This window comes from Ambystoma mexicanum, chromosome 7q (genome assembly GCF_040938575.1).
Source record: "Ambystoma mexicanum isolate Mex_15411 chromosome 7q, UKY_AmexF1_1, whole genome shotgun sequence".
NCBI lineage: Eukaryota > Metazoa > Chordata > Amphibia > Caudata > Ambystomatidae > Ambystoma > Ambystoma mexicanum.
The window spans coordinates 959,751,683-959,776,170 of NC_090941.1; the positions used below are offsets into that span (position 1 = coordinate 959,751,683).

The window sequence follows — 24,488 nt, forward strand, 5'->3', positions numbered from 1 at the left end:
TGGACAAATTATCAAATGGGATTCCAGGTTTTTGATAATATCTGTGAGCAACTCCATGTACGAGAGAGGTAACTGGTATTGTTTGATGAATACTGGAGCCATCTCGGGGTCCATGGGGATGGTGGTTAAATGAATCGATGTATGTCCACCATCATAAGAATCCACTTAAAAGATATTCTGGAAGTCCAGAAATACCTGTTTCAGCTGCTGTGTTTGTTCTTCAGTCTCACAGGCATCAGCTAGAATGATCCGTTCCTCAACCATCTGCCTGAAATCTGGGAAAACCTCAGACTTGGAAATCTCAGCAGTATCCTCCAGTTGTTTGGAGAGATCTTTTAATGGTGTTTATCTTGACATGAGGTCTGTGGATTTGCGGTAGGGGTTGTTGACTCTAAATATCATCTTACCCTTACTGATGTCACAGGTTACCTCATTCACCCCATAAGGGCATGAATAGTACACCAATAATTCCCCCCATGACGGGTACAAATCTTTCCTGCAGGAATACTGTCAAAGGTGTCATCACAATTGTTAGGAATTGGTCCGATGATTTAATTCCCTAATTCAATAGACTAGTGTTGGGCATCAACAGCCATTCCAATAGATGTGTCCTGGGTCACTGTTATGCACCAATATTCGAATGGTATCATGTTCTACATCCACTCGAGGTTCGGATATCAACACAACCCTTGTTGTTGGAGGTGAAAGTACAATGTATGTAAGTGTCCTTATGTTCGAGGTTTCTCCTCGGTTCATTTTAATGGGAATTGTGAATTTTCACACTTCTCCTGGGATGGTAACTTCTTCTCCCACTTGGACATCCGCTGCATAAACAGCAATTGAGCTGACTGAAATGCTGCCTCGAGGTTCTCAAAGCCCATGGGGATACCCCCCACCCCCAATCGTGACCATACTTTGCTGTTAATCAAATCCAGACTAACACAATTGATAAATACACTATCTCACAGCACTGTCTTGATGTTGATTTATTAACTACTAATACATAATATGTGTAGAAATCCCCCTAAACAATGCTTAAAGACACTGAGTCAATACATGTTTTGACCTTATGGGTCTTCTTCTAGGCTGCACATATATCTTTTAAAGCATGAAAATATAAATGTACATTATCAAACCAAGATATGAATATTAGATATACACAAAGAGTATAACAAAAAGAACACAAAACAATGATCCAATAAAACATAGTGGAAAGACATTGAAAAAATATTGAAGAAAACAAAAAATACCAAACTTTGAAACCATAAAGTAAGACATCATGATTGTGTAACTACAAAACAAGACAAAAGATAGAAAAAACAAAAACAGATTAATATACATATCAACACATAAAAGTAAAACCAAACGCATGAGAAGTGGCAAAAACCATTATGTATGTATTGAGAAAAATAAAAGAAATGTGTAAAGGGAAGAAACCCAAGTAGTGTCCAACCAATATTACCCGCAGCCCCAGATTAAAACATTTCATGTGAGATGTGCCTGGGTAAGGAAAGAGAAAAACCGCTCTAAGAAATATATCGATATACAATGAGATACTGTGCAAATCAGTCCTGATAAAAACAAGAAATTTGGAAAAGTAGAGATTATTGTGGAACTCTCAAGAATCAGTCAAAATGAAATAAGGTGAAATCATGCAAACACCCATTTGGAGAAAAACAACTATCAGAAACACAAATCTATATATCATGATACGTACCAGAAAAATCCAAATCGATGCAAATACAATAAAAGGGTAATGCGAAATGCAGTGGTTTCTTCAGAACAGATCTACATACTGTGAACATTGAGAAAGATATATGAGAACAACCCTCATAATAAGGCAACAATAGTGGCAAAAGGTGGAACTAAAGAAAATAGATAAGATCTCAATTACATTGTGCAATGACAATTTTCAATTAGATAATTGGGAATGAAACACATGTTGGCTGTGTTTCGGTAAGCATTGTTTAAGGGTATTTTTACCTGTTTTATGCATTAATACTTAATACACTAACATCAAGACAGCTCTGTGAGGCAGTGTTTTTCTCCAAAGTGTTTCTGAGTCTGGCTGGACACTGACACTCTTGTATGCACTGTAACCTGAAACAGTCTACGGTTTTCGTTTGATGTTTAGTGTTACATTGGAATACGGTTTTAACGTGGGTGATTCAGTTTCCAATTGCCCAATCCTTGGTCTGAGTCAAATCTAGATGAATTGCAAATCGATGGAGAATGTCACTAAGCAAATAAAAGTCAGAAGGGACATCTCTAACGACCCAACAATTATGTTCGATAGTTTTGTTGCCAATGGAATGAATTTAGCATACACCTGCTCGGTAGGCAGAACATGCTTAGTATCAGGTATTTCCAAACCCACATCCCATTTAATAATCCCTTTAAATGTGGGAGTGTTCTGATCTTTTTGGAGTTGCCTGAATAATCCTTCACTGTTGAAGCTTTTTTCCAATACGCAGACATACTCTGGTGACCACTGGCTCCTTCCCCTCATGTAGTTGAATGGGGAAAAACAAGTGTGTGCCCTTTTTCTGAATATCAGTTAGGCTTTGAGCTGGTTCTTCATTCTCTTTCAAAGGACTTGTGTTTCTTCTAAATTTTGATGAGTATAACATTTCAATGTGTTCCCTTGCATTGTGGAGTACCACTTGTAACTGGGTTGATCTTCAATAGTTGCTAAGAGTTCCCATCGTCAGTTTGTTCTCTTACAGAGGTGATGGTGATTTTTGGGACTTGGTTGTTCTGGAAGTGAAATTCAAATTGATTGATACACTGCTCAATCAAATGACATGTGCCATTCAGGCTAACCCAATTTGTACTTCTCTTGAGATTGATAGGCCAGTCAGTCTGTGTCCAGAGAACTTGCTTCATGCAATCGATCAACTGTGATAGCCTCCAAAGGAAATCATTCCCCAGTAAACAGGGAGTGCCCCCGGGAGTCACGACTATCTGCGGGTGTTTCAAAATATGTCGCCCAATTTTTATTTCTAGATCTGCAGTCCCTTTAATAGAAATATTGTTCCCATCAAAATTTTGGAGTTGTCCGCAAAGAGGTTTGAGGGGAATCTGGCGACTCTACCTTCTTCCTAGATTCAGTCGGTCAAAAGATGATCATTTCCAATGACCCTGTACTCTTATGGGGCATAGAATCTGCCCCTTATTGCTTCCAGTATACAAAGAAAGTGTGCATTGGTTGCCAGCTCAGTGGTCATCTCCTTAATGTTGAATTTTGTTGTTGCATGATTTTAGGCGGTTCCTGGGGAAACCTCTCCCTGTTCAAGGTCGAGTTGCAGTGTCTGAGATCAGGAATCTGTGGGAATAACACAACAAAACTCTGGAGATACCAGGGACTTTTATGTGGACGTTTCAGAACAGAAAAAAAAATGTCAAAAAAATGCCCACCAGGAAAGGGAAAACGTAGTCCGTTTTCCCTTTCCATGGCAGCCATCGGGAGCGAGCGCGCTGGGAACACTCTGTTCCCAGCTCGTCCGCTCCTGAGAAAGAAGAAAAAAGAAGGTAAGTGGGGTGGGGAAAGAAGAAAAAAAAAAACGTACCGCGGTCTCCGGCGGGGGATGATGGAAGCCTCCAGCCGGGTGGAGACTTGGAGCGGGGATGGCCCGCTCCGCGTCTCCACGCGGCTGGAGGTTTCCATCATCCCCTACCGGAGACTGCGGGATAGAAGGTAAGTGGGCTGGGGAGGGCAGGGAGGTGGGAGGAGGGAGGAAAGTGGGAATAAAAAAAATGTCTTACCTGAGTCCCCGGCGGGGGACGAGGGAAGCCTCCAGCCATGGGGAGGCCCGGAGCGGGGATTGCCCCGTTTCCAGCCTCCTCATTGGCTGAGGGGCTGCCACGCCCCTCGCCGGGAACAGAGTACCCGGCATGCACGGCGTAAAAGGAAATACTGTGTGGTATGGCTCGCAAATGAGCCAATCACCACGCTGTATTCCCGTTGCGCCGTGCGTGCCAGGTACTAATTCTTGTTAAGTTACTCGGGATATGAGGTGTGTCTCGCTGCGGTGTTCGTAAACGTACATAGCATCGGCCATTGCTATTTAGTTTGTCCGTTATCCTAGCAACGCGTTCCCTTGAGCTCTTCACTTTCTACATCCCTATGTAGAAAAAGCAGCAGCCATGCTGGCATGTTTTCTTCAGTGGCTAACATCCATAGCCACATAGGGCATGTTGTTTTAGATAACTGTAAGAGTCCATTCTGCAACCTACAGATTCTGACATAATGTTTCTGGCTTCATCATGGCTCTATGATCTCATGTTGTGCCATTCGATATTCTCATTTAGACCATTTTTATCACACTTGGTCAAAAAAACAAGTTCTTGCTCCTTCCTAAGCAGGCGTGTTTTATCTGCTCTGCTGTCTTCACTTCTCTGTACTTTAACTGTTTGCAGGTATGGCCCAAGGTAGCATAGTGTTCTACCATAGGGGTGTCCAGCACTTTGTTACGGATGCAACTCTTATGTTCACGTATTCCTGTTTTCAGTTTTCTTATAGTTTTTCCAAAATACATCAGTTGCAATGGCACCAAATGGAATATATGACCATCTCTCAGTTACAGTTGGTAAGTACCTGTTGATGCCATTTCATCTTCAATCCTATGTCTACTATTAGATCAAAAGACATATGTCTATGTCTTTTGATCTGATAGTAGTGTTGCAACATTTGCATTTGCCACAAGCTGTGTGGCCTTTTACATTAGCCTTTCCCCACATTGATGGGAGACTGGGTTGTTTCTGTATCTTGGGATAGATGCATTCCTTATGACTTGATCTCTCAAATGTTTTACTTCTTTTAAAGACCATCAATGGTGCTTCTAGTGTGTTTTTTTGCCTTTCATCATAATTCTCCAATTTTTCTTTATCATTTTGGTGATTTTATTTAACTGGTCGAAAAAACCTTTCATCAAAATTCTCCAATTTTTGTTTATCATTTTGGTGATTTTATCTAACTGGTCTGAAAAGCCTTTCATCATAATTGTCCAATTTTTCTTTATCATTTTGGTGATTTTATCTAACTGGTCTGAAAAAGCCTTTCATCATAATTCTCCAATTTTTCTTCATCATTTTGGTAATTTTATATAACTGGTCTGAGAAAGTACTTATAAACACTAATCTGTTGTTGCTTGTTTCTCTTCTACCGCTGTACTCCAAAAGTACCTCTCTGTCGTTGTTCCTGACTCTTTTACAAGCTTTTCTCAGCAGTGTTTCTGGATACCCTCTTTTTCTTAATTTGTTTTTGAGAGTGCTTGCCTCCCTGATGTAATCAGATTGCTTTGAGCTACTTCTCCTCAGCCGGAGGAATTGACCAAAGGGCAGGTTTTCCATTCAGTGTTTAGGGTGGAAACTTTCAAAATGTAACAGAGCATTTTTGTAAATTTTTTATGGTAGGGTTTGACTGCTAGTGCTTTATTTTGTTTGTCCTCATAGATCGTTAAATCTAGGAAATTGGTGGTGCAGTCATTTGATTATTTTGTGAATTGGAGGCTTCTGTCCTGATTGTTAAGCTATTCGATGAATTTGACTGTCTTCCATGTTCTTCCCTTTTCATTTGATTAATGCATCATCAAGTAGAGAGAGAGATCGAAGAGAGGAAAGAGTCCATTTGCACCTGAGAGGGTCGATCAGTGTGAAAGGAGGTCAGCCAGGGCCAGGGCCTGATCAGTGATACCCAGGTTATCACAGAGGCGATTATGCAGGATGGCATGGTTGACCATATCAAAAGCCAAAAAAAAATCAAGGAAAATGAGGACAGAAGGAAGGTTATAGTCGAGTTTAGAGAGCAGGTCTTCACGGGTGTTCAGGAGAGCAGTTTCCATGCTTCAGGCAGCTCTGAAGCCAGACTGGTGGTCGTAGAGACAACTGACATATTCAGTGTGCAGTTTAGCTGTGAGATGGCCAGCTTTTCCAATAGTTTGCCCAGGAAAGGAGTGATGGAGATTGGGCAATAGTTAGCCCTAGAGGAAGGATCGGCTGAGGGCTTCTTTAGAAAGATGTGCACAAGGGAGTGCTTAAGGGAGTGCTTAAGGGGGAGGGGAAGGTTCCAGTGGCAAAGGAGTGCTTTCAGAAATTGGGGCAAAACTGGATCAAGGTTGTCAATGTGGTCCTTGATGGTTCTGGATGAGCAGGGGAGACCTGCTTTGATGAGGCTTTCATAGATCAGACTTGTCTAGAAACATTGTCTGGGGTGAACAAGGGAAAGGAGGAGGAGAGACAGCCACAGGTGGGCCAGAAGTTGAGGAGGAGGTATAAGAAGAGAGGGAGGACAAGATGTCCTGAGTTTTAGTGATGAAATTAGAAGCCAAGACCGTACAGAGGGCCTGGGATGGAACAGGAGAGGTAGAGACTGCAGCAGGATTGGCCAGCTCCTTGCAGATTTTGAAGGGTTTGGCTGAGTTTTTAGATGCCGCAGAGAGGCAGGCTTGGATGTGGACTGTCTTTTTAGCAAGGACAGAGAGTCTCAATTGCCTTTGGTGCAGGCGACAGGCCAGTTTGTCAGTGGGTGCGCTTGATGCTCTCCACTTCCTCTCAGCCACCATACAATTGCGTTTAGGGTGACAAGGTTGGAATCGTACCAAGACTTGCACTTGGCTTTGGGCTTCAAACAGATCCTCATGACATGGGCAAGGACATCAAGAGTGTTAGAGATAGAGAGATGAAGGTTAGATAGGGCTGTGTCAGGGTATGAGCCAGCCAAATGTGCAGAAGGAGGAGTGAAAGTAATGATGAAAGTCTCAACTGACACACGCTTCATGGGCCGGATGACCAAGAAGGTAGGTGGCAGTGCTGGAGTTGGCTTGGCCTGAGGGGTAGAGAGAGAGAGGTGGGAGGAAAGGAGGAACCAAGATCAAGGGAGGGAGTGAGCTAAGATGGGAGGGGAGGGAAGGGACCGCAGGGATTGCAGGAATGTAAGATGCAAGGGAATGCAGCGACTAAGAGAAGGTGGGTGCACGCGGCCTAGTAGTGAGGGCACCCATGTGGCCTAAGTTGCGAGGGAGCGCATGCACCCTAAATTGCGTTGGGGCATCTGCAGCCTAAGTTGCGAGGGAGCGTAGCGTACATGGCCTAAATTGTGAGAGAACACACGCTGACAGAAATTGTGAGGGAGCGCATTTGGTCTATGTTGCGAGGGGGCACCCACGGCCTACGTGCAAGGGGGCACATGTGGCCTAAAATGCGAGGGCATGCACATGACCTAGGGTGTGAAGATGACATCCTCCCTACCTCTGTATTCAAGACCCTTCTGACTGAAGCACTCTGCCATACCTGACAATCATGAAAAGCTCCTTTACTCAAGGCACCTTCCCCGCAACCCTAAAGATTGGGCAAATCCTTCTGCTTCTCAAGAAACACACACTGGGCCCAGACAACTCATAATCATTTACTGCTCAATTACCCATCTTCCTTTCCTAGATAGGATCCCTGAGAAAGCAGTAGCCATGAAACACCTTCAACACATCAAAGCCAAAAACTCCTTCAGTACTACCAATCTGGCTTCAGACCCAGATGCAGCACAGAAACGGCTACCATCAAGGTGATCGATGATACACCGAATATCCTTGATGATGGCCATCCTTGTCTCCTGGATCTCTTTGATCTCTCAAAATCAGTAGACAACCTGACACTCACCGACATTCTACATCACTGGATTGGGATCAACAAGATCATACTCAGCTGATTCAAATCCTACTTTGCTAACCGCCTCCTGTTTGTACAATTGGATTCTTCCGATCTTCAACTTTACCCCTCACCTGTGGAGTCCCACAGGTATCCATCCTCTCCCGTGTGATCTTCAAACTTTACAAAGAACTGCTAAGAACCGTCCTGGCTCCACACAACATCTGCAACCACCAATTTGCAGATGACACACAGCTCTACCTCAAGATATCATCCATCAAAGACATCCACAGGCTCAAGGCCTGCCTCACATTGAATCAGTCCTGGGTGTCCGGTAATTACCTGAAGCTCATCCCTTCCAACACAGAATGCCTACTGCTCACTAATGATAGCTCCCTGCTATGAACCCTGAGGGGTCCACACCCCAGCTGGCCACCTGAACTTGTATTTGACATTGACAGACCCCTCTCCTTCAAATAGTACATAGCAAGAAAGACACAAACTGCTTGGAATCAACTGTCTCACATGTGGAAAATCATGGCCTTCATCCCAGTAAACAACGTCGGACCTGCTGTCCAAGCCTTGGTCCTCTCCCACCTGGATGGTGGCAGTGCTGTTTTGGAAAGCCTTCTGGTGAATACCCTGTGCACCTCTAGATGTGTTCTGCATGCTGCAACAGGACTCAACAAAGGACTCCTGTCAATATAAATCGAAACCAAGATTGTTTCCCTCTAGCAAACTGATTCTGAAAAACTGTGGACTGTGCTGCTTCTTTCACGCTTGGAACATATGGCTCAGTGTAGGGAGAATGAAAGACCAATAGAGAGTGTTTCAACTTTAGGTGAGAGAGGTGCCAGACAAATGCATCATTTTAGTTGTGATGTCCACCTCTTTCACGCTACCATGACAAGGATGCACTGGTGTGCATCAGGTAATCGCCTGAGCACCTGAAAAAGAGCACCTGACATATTAGGTCTTTGAATAGTTTTACCCAAAGACTGGGTTTCTATCAATGTCAAGTGAAAACAGGAGATTCAAAATGCACTGGAACCTGATTTCTAAAAGTGCAAAGAGACCAGAATTTTCCAAAAATATAATCCTCTTCAGTGGAACATACAGTGTACAGAGTTAATAAAATGCTAAAAGAATCTACATTACTTTACCTGCATTTAACAAAGTAGAAATTCAACACTTGCGCTATTCAGAAATAGGAATAGATACATTTTTTGTGACTGCAACCCTGCTGTGTCAACTCCACCTTTGTTATCATATATCAACCATCATTAGCATGGCTTACTCTTAACTACTCTTTAGGCATCCGGTTGTAAGTCCAATACCAAGTTATTATATTTAGCTTAATGTGCATGTTAAAAAGTATATTTACAATAAATGTATTTGTTTTTCTTTAATTTCTTTTCTAGGTATCGAACCATCAATTGTGATCCTTGCTTTTGGTTTAATATTCGCCGTGGTCCTGTGTGCTTTTGCAGTTTCTCATCTTATCAGGTATTGTTACATGTATTTACTAATTAGAAAGAACTTGTGCAGATTTAAAAGGCATTTGCAAAGGTTTTAAAACAGAGCAACCTTGGTTTAAAACCATTGGCAAATTGAATGACATGTTTCCTAAAATTAAAATGGAATTTAGCTGAGTGTTTGTAAAGCAAACCAACTATTAACAGATGTAACATTGAAATGCTATATGTATAGAAAACAAAATCATTGCCATACACTTAGATGTGCATGTAACTTGAATACCAATAGGAAAAGCCAACATTTTCAGAGCAACAAGAGTTCAACAAGAATTCCTTATACACATTAAATGTTAAACTTGCACTAAATCTCTGACAATAGAAGGCTGGAAATAGTTTCTGTAAACAGTGGGTGGAAAAGGCCCTGACCCTTTCTGTCAACAAGTGCAAAGTGTGGCTTGCAGAACAAGATAATTGTGTGCCCATGACATTGAAGTGTGTCTAAAATAAAACTTTATAGCCGTGTTGGACTGGTCTTTTACCGGTGCAGTGCTGCCATAAACTCATACCATTGTAATATTAGCCATTTAAATGGCACTCGTTTAAAACATTTGGAGTGGTGAATGGCTGCATGATGCATGCTTGACATGTGACTAGCCTACCCATACAGAAAGCCAGCTCTGTGGCTCAGGGAACTAATGCATCCAGTTCAGGGATCGGTGTTCATGGTCAAAGCTTTGAATTCCAGCAGGTCCACTCAGTTCTTTTTGCTTCTTTGGTCCACTAAGTGAATACTTTTGAGGTGGGTAACAATAAACATCTTTTATTTGTTCACAGCGCAAACATGACAAAGGGGGCAAATGTGAACTCAATGAGTAAACATGGTACACATATGTATATATATATGCACTTGTCACTTTAAAATTATAAAATAACTAATGCTGCTAATGCACTAAGCACTTTAAGATTTTGACCTAGTACGAATAACATGTGTACGAGGTAGAGGCAGGAAAACAATTAGGTCAAACGGGTCTGAGAGAGCACTATTTGGGACAAATTTACCCGAACTGTATGGCGAACTTTAGGCTGTAAAAAATGGAAATCCCTGGGGACGAGCATAGAGTCAACATAAATAATGTACTAACTTGGATAAATTATGTATACCTATTGTACATGAGGCACCCAATTTGCAAAGCATACATATGAAAATGTCCATGGAGTGCATGCATTGCTGAGTGGTAATCATACTAGGCAAAGATGGCCGACACCGAATCGGTCTGGAATGCTGAAAACAAATGTGGTCCTTTGGCGATTTATGCTTTTGCTGATACCCCTCCCCCTTTTCCCTTTCTTCCTGCTTTTCTCATGTTTTAAAATGGTACATGGCAAAGAGGGCTAATTGTTGTGAGAAAGCGGCGAGTCGGCCGCGAAACGCGTTAACGCCTCTATTAAGGAGGAATATTGCACTTGGGAGGACCCACCTTGGGGTCATTTTCTATTTTGGAGTTAATATCCATGGTTTTAAATACGTTTGAAATGTTCCCTGCTGAACAAATAAAGGAAGCTAAGTCGAATAAGAAAACGTTGGTGTGGACTCCAGATTTTCTTTGATCAAATTGGGCGAGCATGGTGACAGTGGAGAGTGCAACTCGGACTTGCTACCTGTAGGTAGAATCACCAATATCGTATAACGCTGGGATCGTGTCAGCGTGGAGCGCAGCACCAGTGTTGAGCTTGGAGGAGGAGCGCACAGTGAACACGGAGAAGCAGACTGTATGTCCTGTAGCTGCTCGGATTACCGCAACATAACACAAGCACGTTAACACGGCGGCGGCAGCTGAAAATCCCATTAGCAACGCGGAACCGCAGGTTGGAGGACAGGCGGCAAGGCAGAGCGGGGTGAGTACAGCTGTTGCATGTTGTAGCGGGCTAGTCAAAACAGATGGCATTTGTAATCCTTTTTTCTCGTAAAAGTAACACAACCTGAGGAGTCGATCTAGACTTTTTCTTAAGTTCCACAGTCAAGAAGCCCTTGCCTGACCCCAATATCATAGGGGGGAAAGCACACACTACTAAGCAATCAAAGGAGTCGGAGTGCACCTAACTTGCGACTTCCTTTAAAGGAAATTCAAAACATGGCAAACTCCCAAGTGCATAAAGAAGCAACACGGCGGGCACAAGACCTCACACTTTTCAATGAAACGTTAAAAATGGCAACGAAAAAAGATACACCCACAGAAGCAATACCCAAAAATGACAGCGAGATAGGCCTGCTAACAGAAATGAAAAACTACAACGCAAGGAGGTCAGCAAATGGTGGGAGGAGCATTCACTAAAAAACTATGTAGAAGTTGGCAGAATACCAAGAGGTCTGAGGATTTTAATAATTCCATCCTTCGAAGAACAGGACTCGCTGTTGTTAAAAGAGTGGAGTGAGGCCACCAACCAATGCTCTAAAACTTTCCTACTATTGTTGATAAAGTATGCAGGAAGTGACCACGTGGGATTGTTAGAAAAAATAACGAAAGTGGAAGAGAAACTAAAATTAATAACAGAAACTGGAGATGGGAAGAAACTGAAAGACACAATGGATAAAAACCTGCTCGAATATGAGGAAGAAATTAAACAAAGAAAGTTTCTAAGGGACAAGGAAGATTATGAAACAGGCAGAGTGTATACCTTCGCAAGAAGGTTTGATCAGCTGAGACAAACATCTCCCAAAACAGCACCAATGACCACCGAAGCCATAGAAAACAAGCGCAAGTGAACTTTCTTCAGTGTCAGAATCAGATTTAACGGGGAGTGACACAGAGGAACCACAAGTTCGCCGAAAATTTTTAGAAGAAATGCGCTTGCTATGCCAAGATGGCAAAAAAAACAAACAAAAAAGAGGTGAAAATCCAAATCGGGGCAGAGGAAAAGGCGCCCGAAACAAACAAGAAGGGGACAAAGGAGCAGGAAGTTCCCAGAACAATACTTCGGGCAGATCGCTGCGCTCTGGCAATTGAGTGAGGCTGATGCACAGGATGATGGAAGTTTCAAAATAATAAATCTGTCTGATCATACCTTAACGACAACTCAACAAAAAGTTCTCAGTTTGGGATAAAATTTTTGTCCAAATGCGAATAATGACTATGTGGACACCAGGATAGATTTGGACCATTTCATTAGAAAGATCCGCCTTAGGAAATTCTTTGCCAATAACAATTGGCAACAACGCAAAAAGGAAGCACAGACAGGAAAAACAGAGATCACCATAAGGGAAGTGGACATACTTACTGATCGTATGGAACTAGAGAAGGGAGCTGACATGGGAGAAGAAACCTTACCAACTGACCTCACAGATGCAGGAATTAGAACAGACTGGATGGCGAAAAGCAATTTGAAGTCCAAATCTAAATTCAATCCAACCACAAATGTGGCTAGCAACATTGGAGTGTTTCAAAGCCTCGTTATAGAAGATCTAAAAAGTTTACGTCGAAAAACAAAAAACTCAACATTTAAAGACAACCTGACAAAAAATGAAAGAAGCGCATTGAAAGATCTGCAGGAACTGAAGAATTGTATTAAAAAAACTTCAGATAAGGGACATAACATTGTTCTACAGAACAAAACCGAATATATTAAAGAGGCATACAAACACCTCAATGATACCAAGTGCTATACGAGATTGAAAGAATACCCCATGCAGAGATTAGAACAAACAGTGAAATCCTTCCTAAAAAAATATGAATAAATGGGTATTATATCAGAAGAAACATACAAATTCTTGTGGATCAACAATGCCATAACTCTGACAATATATTTTTTACCCAAAGTTCATAAGAATCTGAAACAACCACCTGGGAGACCCATTGTGTGCCTAATAGGCTCAGCATTGGAAAATGTGTCGAAATATATCGATGAGGTATTGTTCCCCTTTGTGTGTACACTTCCCTCATATATCAAAGATACCACTGACTTCCTGTGTAAAATAGAAGATATTCCCTGGGAAAAAAATTACCTGATGGCAACTATGGACGTTGTTTCCCTCTACACTTCGATTGGACATGAGGATGGGAAAACAGCATGTCTACATTATTTGAATACCAAATCTTTGAACTTTTTGAAACATAATGAGATGGTGATGCAAATGATCGACTTATGCCTTACGAACAATGTCTTCCTATTCAATGATGAATATTTCAAGCAGGTACAAGGGACGGCTATGGGAACAACTTTTGTGCCTTCATATGCAAACCTTATGATGGGGGCATGGAAAGAACTTGAGGCATGGTCAGACGGGAATCAGATACATACGCAAAATGTGGTTTTATGGTTAAGATACATCGATGACCTTTTTATCATCTGGAAAGGGACTGCAAAGGGCTGGTTAGAGTATGTTAAGGAACTGAATCAAAATAAAAAAATCTAAGATTCACTGAGACTCACAGCCAGACATTTATTACCTTTTTGGATGTTAATATCAGAATTGTCAACGATAAAATAACCTGTGAGCTGCACAGGAAAAAGATTGGCTCTAATACTCCCCTGCATGCACACAGTAGACATCCCAAACATGTGATTTGGAGTGTCCCCTATGGGGAATTAGTGAGACTCAGAAGAAACAACACCACCTTGGAGTCTTACGACAGAGAGAGCAAACTGACGGCCGCAGGATTCAAACTGCAGATGTATCCGAAGAAAGTTATCGAGAGAGCCTTCCTGAAGGATAGAGCAATTGAGAGACCAACCTTACTAGCTGGTAAGAACAACAAACAAAAATCAGAAGAGGGAAAGAGCACTCGATGTATACTTACAATTGATAACCAGGCTAAAAGTATTAAACACATTTTGCAAAAACACTGGAGTATTTTGCTAGCTGACCCGGATTTAGCAAAAAGCCTTAAACCCCACCCTAAGGTCACTTTCAGAAGGAATAGATCCTTCAAAGACATGCTGGTCCAAAGTTTTATGACCAAGGAAGAAGATAATATATCAGGTAACTGGTTAACAGCGAAAAGGAAAGGCTTTCATAAATGCAGGTGCTGCAATATATGCAAATATGCAATCGATGGTGACACTTTCATACATCCGGTGACAGGGCGCACAGTACAGATTAAACAACGGATCTCCTACGAAACCGACTATGTAGTCTATGCCCTCACCTGCGCATGCCTGAAATATTATATTGGCAGCACGAAATGCAAGTTAAAGATCTGTATACAACAGCATGTGCGAGCCATTATACACAATGATGTGAACTATCCAATGGCCAAACACTTTTATGAATGTCATAACAAAGAAATAGACAGTTTCAGATTCTTTGGTATATGCAAAATAGAATTGGGCCCACGGGGAGGCGACAAGGAGAAGCAGCTGAGACAAAAAGAAACAAGGTGTATATTAGACTTTGAAAGCAAACAGCCCAACGGGCATAACATTAATGAGGAGCTATACACCTTTCTGGGCTGCTAAAGAAATGTTCATATTACCATGCCCACATATCATGATAAGAGCAATAACTAGCTGCTTACCATGTGTCTTGAGTAATCAGTTTTAACACATGTATTACGGTTTCTAAAGAGTGAAGAGATAATCCGAAACAAGGGATAAATGTGAAACCTCTGACCGTATGACTCGGGGTATAAGATATCAAGTAGTTGTTTTTAATGTTCTTTTAAAATTTCTATGGTGTTGGTAGATTTGTGTTTGCTTTTTAGCACATTTATTGTGAATGAATTTTAATTCATAATACATTTTTCTCTTCATGAGGTTGGGAGAATAGAGAAGGGAGAGTGGGAGACGTTGTAATGCTGGTGGGAAGAAGGCAGAGTTGGACTAATACAACTCAACGACCACACAGCAACCCATGAATAGTGGGGGGTGCTTAGGGGTAAAGAATGTTTTTCCGATTAATGGATTATGATTATTATGTCATCCCCATTCCAACCATTAAGGATGAATAAATGGTGACTATCTGCGCAGCAAGCACCTTACAAAGTAAGCATACACACAAGGGCCTGAGTAGAGATCCAATATTGTGAATCACCTTAATGCTCATACATTGGGGGTAACGACATGGAGACCTAAACTTGTAGTTTTAGAGATACACTTTTGTATTTTAACAGGGTGAGATGAGATGTTTTTATTATGCACTTGTCACTTTAAAATTATAAAATAACTAATGCTGCTAATGCACTAAGCACTTTAAGATTTTGACCTAGTACGAATAACATGTGTAAGAGGTACAGGCAGGAAAACAATTAGGTCAAACGGGTCTGAGAGAGCACTATTTGGGCCGAATTTACCCGAACTGTATGGCGAACTTTATGAGCACTTAGGCTATAAGAAATGGAAATCCCTGGGGACGAGCATAGAGTCAACATAAATAATTTACTAACTTGGATAAATTATGTATACCTATTGTACATGAGGCACCCAATTTGCAAAGCATACATATGAAAATGTCCATGGAGTGCATGCATTGCTCAGTGGTAATCATACTAGGCAAAGATGGCCGACACGGAATCGGTCTGGAATGCTGAAAACAAATGTGGTCCTTTGCCGATTTTTGCTTTTGCTGCTACCCCTCCCCCTTTTCCCTTTCTTCCTGCTTTTCTCATGTTTTAAAATTGTTCATGGCAAAGAGGGCTAATTGTTATGAGAAAGCAGCGAGTCGGCCGCGAAACGCGTTAATGCCTCTATTAAGGAGGAATATTGCACTTGGGAGGGCCCACCTTGGGGTCATTTTCTATTTTGGAGTTAATATCCATGGTTTTAAATACGTTTGAAATTTTCCCTGCTGAACAAATAAAGGAAGCTAAGTCGAATAAGAAAACGTTGGTGTGGACTCCAGATTTTCTTTGATCAAATTGGGTGAGCATGGTGACAGTGGAGAGTGCAGCTCAGACTTGCTTCCTGTAGGTAGAATTACCAATATAAAATATATATATATATATATATATATATATATATATATATATATATATATATATATATATATATATATATATATATATATCATAACATCTCCAGAGTATGAAGAAATATAAAGTTACGCTTCTGCAGCATTACATTACTACTTCATTGATAACCTGATAAGAATCCTTCCTGATCCATCTCTAACCTTAACAGAGCACAACTGGGATGAAGGCAATCAATCCTTGTCTGCGCAGTCACATCCAAGTTTTATGAAACTGAATGTTTTGAATTCCTGCCAGCTAATCCATGGAGTGCCAGATATTTTCCTTTATACTCTTTCCTACTATTTTCACTTCTACACTTCTACTATTCCATGATAAACAGTGTATAAAGTGTGGAATTCGGTTACCCCTTCCTTGCACAATCACAATTATTGTGATGGTTCTGACCTATCTCAGCGGTTAATCAATACCAAAATAATACACCAGGAAATCATTTATATCAAAACATTCATTCTTTAATTATTTTCCATTTTTACGAATTATTCTTTGTTTCTCACAGACATAATACATACTTAACAAACTCATATAAAACAATGAATCAATGATCAAATATAAACATTCTAAAACCTTTGAAATGTGGGCTTAGTACTCAGTGACTTTGAAAAGTATCCGGTAGACCGTTTCTGACAGATGAGTTCAGACAACTTATTTCAATTGTTTTTGTCAGGAAAAACTGAAAAAACCCTGCCCTCATCTATACTCTGCACTTTCATTACGGAGATAGAATGATACATAAATGTACTGGTCACACAAATGAACTATATGGACATTTCGCAGAAAAGGATGCACAAAAGCTATGGGACAAGGACTTTGTTGTTAAAATGACCTCTTGGAAACAAAGGGAGGGGACTTAGTACAGATATATTCTCTAGTCAATTGTCGACATGTGTTTTGGCCATGTAAATGAGATACGCTTTTTCCTAGCATTCTCGAACAGCTGATTCTAAGGCCTTCATCAGGAAATAAAACTTTATTCAAACAGAGATTCAATCTGGGTACCCCAACAGTTGGCAGCCACTCTTAGTGCAAGTGCCAGATGTTTATAGGGATTTCATTTGACAGCTTCTCTCTGTTCAGCAGGGGATTAAGGAAGAATTTCTCTCTCAATGCTGCCTGCGATACTTTAAGGCGGGGATCCCACTCTCCTTATAGTCCATCAATTCAAATGCACTTTTTTATTCTGTGCATGCTGTTTCTTCTGCAGAATTCACACAGGCATTTATTCTTCCGATGCTACGAGGATTTCAAAAGAGATAAGACATAGGGGGTAATTACGACCTTGGCGGTAAGGGGTTATAAGCGGTAGCAATGGTGCCGGTGCCGTTAACCCCTTACCGCCCCATTATGAGTCTGCTTGCGGGACACGCAAAGGGCGCCTGGTCAAACCAGCAGACCAGGGAGCTAACAACGGGAACCGTTATTAACGGGCCCGTTGTTAGCTCCCTCCCCATTCCCATTGAGCCCTATGGGGGCTCCAATGGGAATGGGGATGTACCGGGTCCGGGTTCCTCGAATGAGGAATTACCGGGTCCTCCAAGGTTGGAATGGCCTGGTAAGTCCTCATTTGAGGAACCCGGACCCGGTACCCAGTACCTGGTAAGAAGGTAACCATGCTGCAAATTGCGGCATGGTTACCTCCAACCTCGTAATGACCTCCATAGTCTTTTTTTCAGTTTTTCATAGGCAATTTTGGATGCGTTCAATTGGAAAACAAGTACCAAAGTGCACCATTGTTTTAGTTGTAAACTACTAATGCCATTTTATATTGTTTAGAATGAATCCCTGACTCCCGGGAAACATGTAAAGATGCACATGTTTCTTCCCCTTGAAACCATTCAGTCAAGAAGACGACAAGATGGGCTGCTTTCTTCACTTTCCAAAAATTTTTATCACTGCAAAGTAGTGTGAAATATGCATATTTAAAAGAAATTGCCCAAGATACTGTGACAAATTATGTGATGGCATCCCTTCTTTCCTTGGGGGAGCCCCTTCTCATGAGGCCAAGGAGGTGAGGCCGCTACCCGATAGTCCACCTTGCGGTGGTACTCAGCATATAGTTCTCACACGGAGGTATTCCCTGTGTGGGACTACGGACGACTATCCAGGAAGAACACAGTATACCAGCCAATTCCCCTCAATTAACCCTCCTTTACCCTGTCATCCCATGTACATGTATCATGTGCATAGTATCAAGAGAACTGGGCCGATGAAGAACATAGACAAACCAAAGGCGATCCAAAGTAGAAATACTAATACTAAGAAGTGTCAGGTGAACCCTATGGAGAACACTTAGAGAAGTACTGGGATGAGGGGGAAGTGCAGATGCATGAAGCGCACTCCTGGAAACAATACTGAGCAGCCTAGTGTTTCTTGAATTCTTATTGGACAATATTCAAGCCAATGGATCATAATTAGAGAGAGAAACCCCCCTGCCGGAACCGCGAGCAAGGAAGCAGTTCGGCAGAGCATCAGGAAGAAGTCAGCGCGTGCAGCATGAATGTAGGAACCGAGACATCCCTTTTCACTCCAGCGCAGAGTAACATGATGGAAGCCTATCCAGGAGAAGGTCTGGGCGCGATAAGAAACTGGTTGGTGCACGCCAGCCATAACACGCATGTGGGAACACAGCAGCCTGCCAGAAAAAAAGAAAAGCCTGAGGAAGACCGTAGCTCAGAGAGCCCCAGACCAACTCGAGGAAGCCAGCAAGAACCTTAAATGTATCTGTGTAGCTGGAAAGGTTGAAAAGGGTGCAGGGGAGCTGTGAAAAACTCCACGAATACTGAGCTGGGGTGACGAGGGAGACCCTGGGAAAGAAATCCAAATGTGGGTCTCGGACCCACAGCAAAATACAAGAGCAGAACATAGTAGAAGGGTAAACCAGGTCTACGCCAAAACCAGAGGAACGTTTGACAGTCGTCATCTTTGTTGCAGTACCTGGCGGGAGAGTGAACCAGGTCTGCCAAAGCCTGTGAAAGGCCAGGGGAAGGGAGCCATTCCCCCTAAGATTGTTAACTGTTACAAGAAGCCTGAGACGGGCCAGGGCAAGGGAGGCATTCCCTTGGGAGTTGTGAAATGTAATAAGGATCCTGAGAAAGGCCAGAGGAAGGGAGGCATTCCCCCCATGTGTGGTGAATTGTACTAAGAAGCCTGAGAAAGGCCAGGGGAAGGGAGACATTCTCCCTGACATTATAAACTGTGAAAGTAAGTCTGAGAATAGAGCTAAGTTAGGCCAGGTAAAGGAATTTGTTCCCCCTGAATGTGTGCAAAGAAAAATACTGAGAGCCAGACACCTGAAGAAGGTAGTCATTCTCTTAGAATTCAAGCTTACAAGATACCTGGAGAAAGATGTATTCTACAGCAACCCAGTACTGAAAAGTAACAACGGGCAAAAAAGCAAATCTAGCCCTTTGTATATACTGTGTTGTAACCTGTATTTAAGATTATGCGCCCGGTTGCCCATGGGCCTGGTGCGCTTTACAAATAAACAAAACTTCAAAAACTTCAAACTTCAAACTTCAAAGAACGTAGATGTTTTTTGCTGACACAGGCACCTACATCTGCCTGAATAGTCAACATATTATAATGCAGTATCCAGGTCTGTGTGATGCACATTTTTGTGCTTTGCCACGTTTGTAATTACTGCCGTACGGCCATCCCAAGATGGCCATGTGTCATGGTGTTTGCGGTGCCCTGGGATTGGATGTGGCCTTCTTCATCTTGGCCAATAGGAAGGCCGGCCATCCTCACAAGGCCCACTCCTAAGGCCCTGTCTACCCCTGTCCACCACGGTATGCCGCTCGCCGCTCCGTTATCTGTCTCCTCGCCCCTAACCCTGTGTGAGTAAGTGCCCACCCCATCCAGCTGGTCACCTGTGTGAGTAAGAGCCCCTTTAACCTGACCTCGGATATGTAGGTAGCTGCCACCCTCTAACTAAGATTTGGCACTGTGCTTTAATTCTCCGATCTTTACATTCAACATGGGGCAGGTACCATGCCATTCTCTGTTGACTTCTTCCATGCATTAGAGCATAGTGGCCCCTTTGTTTATTGTGGCTGGCACCTTGCACTTTCTACTGATTCTGACCATGCATTTTTGCGTTGTTGCCGTCATGCAACATGTGATCGACACCACATATCTGCCTACTGATTTTGACCATGCATATATACGTAGATGCCGCCATGCTGCATGTGACTGGCACCATGTACTTGCCATTGACGTTATGCATTGTATGCTGTTGTCGCCCTTCAAGATGGGGTTGTGCATCAGGTCTTTGCCACCGATACTGACTTTATGCGTTGTATGCTACTGCTGCCTTCCAAATTGTGTGCCTTTGCTAGCACTGATGTAACTAGGTTAAGTCGCCTTCTGCAACAGGGGGTCTGGCTATATGCATATATGTTTTGTCTGTTTCCCACAAGCACTTATGTAACCAAGTAAGCCTACTTAACAGCGCTGAGATGCCCGAGGGCAGTTGTGCGCTTTACAAATGCAAATAAATAATAAATAAAATAAAATAAATAAATAACTTAAGCTAGAACCTTGCCCTTTTGAGTTGAACAGAGAACTTTGCTGCTTGTTTGACATTTCAATTTGGATCTTTGTTGTGTATCTTGAAAAGGGATTGAAACTTTCCCACAGATTAAGGTCCCACATACAATTAGAATTGTGATCTATAGTCCAGACGAAGGGAGTCATTCTTAGTTACAAGTTTTAGGGTTAGGGAGAGGGAGGGTTTCTATTTATTTTCTCATACAAGAAAGGATTATGCCAGCAAACATGCCACCTGTGTATCAGTCTCCTCCTTATGCACCCTTGCCGTACCTAGACAGCAGAGTGAGCCTGTTTTGTTATATTTTACACTGCAGGTGATTTATCTGCATTAAATACCTAGTATTGATTTTTTTATTTTTATAAAAATAATTGCCTTTTCAAGAAAGTAATGCTTCATGGTTGAAGTGCTATTTTAAATTGTATATTATACAAAATGTGCACCGGTGCAATTGCAAAGTTGCACCATATTATCACTAAGGCAAAGTTTGCCCTAGTGTAAAAAAAATTGTTGGCATATTAGAAAACCTTTTCAACATGACATGTGCACCTTCAATGCATTTTTGCACCAGAGCAAATTTTGGGTAGTGCTAATATGCAATAGTATTAGCACTAGGGAAACCTTGCCCTAGTGCAAAAATGCTTTGAAACTGTATGTTTCCTGCACTTGGCCAATTTTTGCCAGATTGCTTATGCCATGAAAAATGTCACTTATCATGGTGCAAAGTTTCTTAATATGTGCCCAATGTTTTTTTGCATTAGTGCAAAGTTTGCCTAGTGCTAATACTGTGCATATTTGCACTTGCGCTGGTGCAAAATGTCGGTAAACTGGCCCCGGGACTTACAAACACCTTCACTTTCTATTGCTCATATAATGTCAACTATATCCCCTTCTGTGTATGTTTGGCATTTCTACAGTTTGAAGCTAGTGGCCTAGAACCAAGGTGATGTACGAAAAATTGGGATACAAAGTAACAGAAATGTGGAGTGAGATGCAATACATGGGTGATGTCCATCAGTGAGGCAGCAGTCTGTATCAACGGAGGTGTTCTTTTAAAATCAGGTTTTTCGGTTCTTTCCTGTGTGGAGGAGAGAGGATGCCTCTCTTATCTATGTGGCTAATTTACTCAAGATTTGTGATGCATAGAAGAAATTCTTTGATCCAGTTGGGCAATGTCATTGCTTCTGGTGGTGCATTGTCCTCACTTGTTGGTAGTGGTGCATGGAGGTAGAAGGGGTATACGTGATGGATGCCTTTACATAGTATGCAACCTTCAGATCTCCTTTTATAATGTTGTTTAAATTGCACATATTTCCATTTAACATGCACTGTTCATTACTACTGGTTACTCAGGCATAGTTAAGTAGGTAGATGGTTTATATAGTGCACACCTAGCTCGAAAACAACATAATGCCAGACAAGTGAAGAATAGGGTGCATAGGAGAAGTACAGGTGGGTTAGCGACGGGAGTGTGCTGTTAGTGTGCTGCAATCATCAGTCAGTATAGTGCTCCCTAAAGAGCAGGGTCAGCAATTTCTTCCTGAAACGACCAAAGGAAGGTGATTCACTTGATGATGAAAGGTGCATTGTTCCAGTATGTGGAGTCATGGCAGAAGAATGCTTGCTTCCTGGTCTTCCCCTTCCTGCACTTCTCCAGTTGAGAGACACAAACACAGCATTTTGAGTGATTTCTCCTGACTGGCACTTAGAGCAGGGGTCCTGGCATATGTGGTATTCTTATTTCGCAAGTGTTAGTCAAGCCATTAGACACAAAAAAGCTGACTATAAATATAACCAGATAATCAGCATGCTGATCAATCAAAAAGACTTCCCCCTCCTCCACAAAACCATGACTTTGAGGTAAAGGATGTATTTATTGTTTCGAATTGAGATCGTGTACAATCCCAAGCAATCTCCTTTTTTTAAGAATCTAAAATAGTATTTTTAAGATAGGCAGTACCTTACACATAGGCCATCTTCACCTGTGCTAATGACCTAAAGCTTTTGCTTCGCAAGTACATGAATAAAGAAAAGTGCCTTTTTCATTAATATGATCATTTCTATTATTGCGGGTGTACCGAACTTCGGCTTCGAGTAAGTATTTAGCCAAATTCTGGCTGAAAAATAGCTATTCGGCTCTGGCGGAATATCTCCAGCTGAATACTCTGGCCCTCATTACGACCCTGGCGGAAATCGCGGTGCAAAATGCACCATGGAGCACGGCGGAAAGCTGCCGATAGCGCCATGGGGGTTGGCGGATTTTCCGCCCCATTCCGACCTTGGCGGGGCGGTAAATCCCCATCCCCCATTTTACCCTTCCCCATTCCCATTTTTGCCCCATAGGGTATAATGGGAGTGGGGAAGGCGTTAATTACGCCACCGTAAAATACGGTGGCGTAATTAACAACAAGGTCCCGTAGCGCCATGGATTTCTCCGCCCGGAAAAACCAGGCGGAAAACGCTCCATGGCGCTACGGGAACTCGTAGTAGGGCGGACGGGTCCGCCGCGAATAACGCTGGCGTAAACCCACTCCGCCAGGGTCGTAATGAGGCCCTCTGTCTTCTCATTTTAATGCAATGTAGCAATGTTGAGGCCACAATATACTGCAGATTGCAAAAGGGAAAGAAAACATTGCTGATTCAATATAAGGTGCATGTTTGAGTATTGCTGAGGTGCAGTGAGAGAGGTGAGAATGGTTTGTTCCAATGTGAAATGCAGATGGACAAACAGGTAGTTTAGACAAGTAGGGCTGAGGTAGTCTTTGTTTCGTCAGTCACATGCCCCCACCTAAGAGGTTTCTGGGGAACTGTATGCAGGGAATCCCAACAGATCCACTGGGGGCCAGTCAGCCAGGTAGGTGTGAGAACTCTGTTTAGGACATAGAGCTCTGCTCTGCTGGTGAAATTGGTAGCTGGGAAGGATGTTTGGAAATCAGAAGACTTCTAAGCAGGCAGGCTGCCTCCTTTCAGTCAGTATGGATGGGTATGAATCAGTTACATGTTAGGCAGGGCAAGATCAGGCAGACATTTTCCAACCTATATTGTCCGCTTGGAGGAACTTGCTTATTGGGAAATCTCTTGGAAAACATTACAGGCCAGTCTGTCCCAACAGGAATGGTGTGAAAGATGAGAGGAACTTTCTATGTGCACTCAAAGAGATTGAGAGCACTATATCTACTGATGTGGTGGGATAATGGTCTGAAGAGTGAGAGACATAGAACAAGCCATAGCACCTTGTGTCCTCTTGTGTGGTTAGAGGTAGAGGAGGTAAGTGGACTTGGATTCAGATTTAGTGGCAGTGAGTGACTGCCCAACAGGCAACGGCATACTTAAAGCATGCAGAGTTTGGGTAGATTTAGCTACATGTCAGACATTTATCTGTGTGATTACCCCGGTCCCACACTATGGGCCTCTTTTGGAGAATTCTCTTCCAGGTTTCGAGCATGGGGAGGGAATCCTCTCTTTAAAAATAGTACAGAGTTGGTGTACATTCACCTCACATGTATCCGCACCTTTTTTCCTGCAGGAGCAGATAGAAACCATTTTTCTATTTCTGTGTGAACTGGAAGGAAGGTTTCAAATTCACATTCCACCAGAGCTACTTTGTAACTCGCAAGAGTTTTCAATGTGTGTGATGTGCAGTAGTAGTCATTGCAAATTGAAGTATCCATTTAGTTGATTGCTACCTAGCACGTTTCATTCATGAAGCCTACCAACGGTGAGTAGCCCTGGTATGGCGTATGCAGCATCCTTCCATACATATAGTCCTTGCTTATTTGCTAATCTGTTATTTTCGGGTTTGTGTGTGTTAAATATCGATGATCTGTTGATTTGAATAAAGAGAAATAAATAAAACATAGC

At 42.2% G+C, this 24,488-nt stretch overlaps 1 protein-coding gene across 1 annotated transcript in view; it reads left to right on the plus strand.

Moving 5' to 3' along the window:
- The window catches only part of LOC138528419 (retinal guanylyl cyclase 2-like), a 772,203-nt gene that overhangs the window by 323,404 nt on the left and 424,311 nt on the right, over positions 1–24,488 (plus strand). Inside the window, exon 5 of the mRNA XM_069640033.1 lies at positions 9,063–9,147. Within this exon, the coding sequence (XP_069496134.1) occupies positions 9,063–9,147 (85 nt within the window). The remainder of the gene's footprint in view (positions 1–9,062; positions 9,148–24,488) is intronic.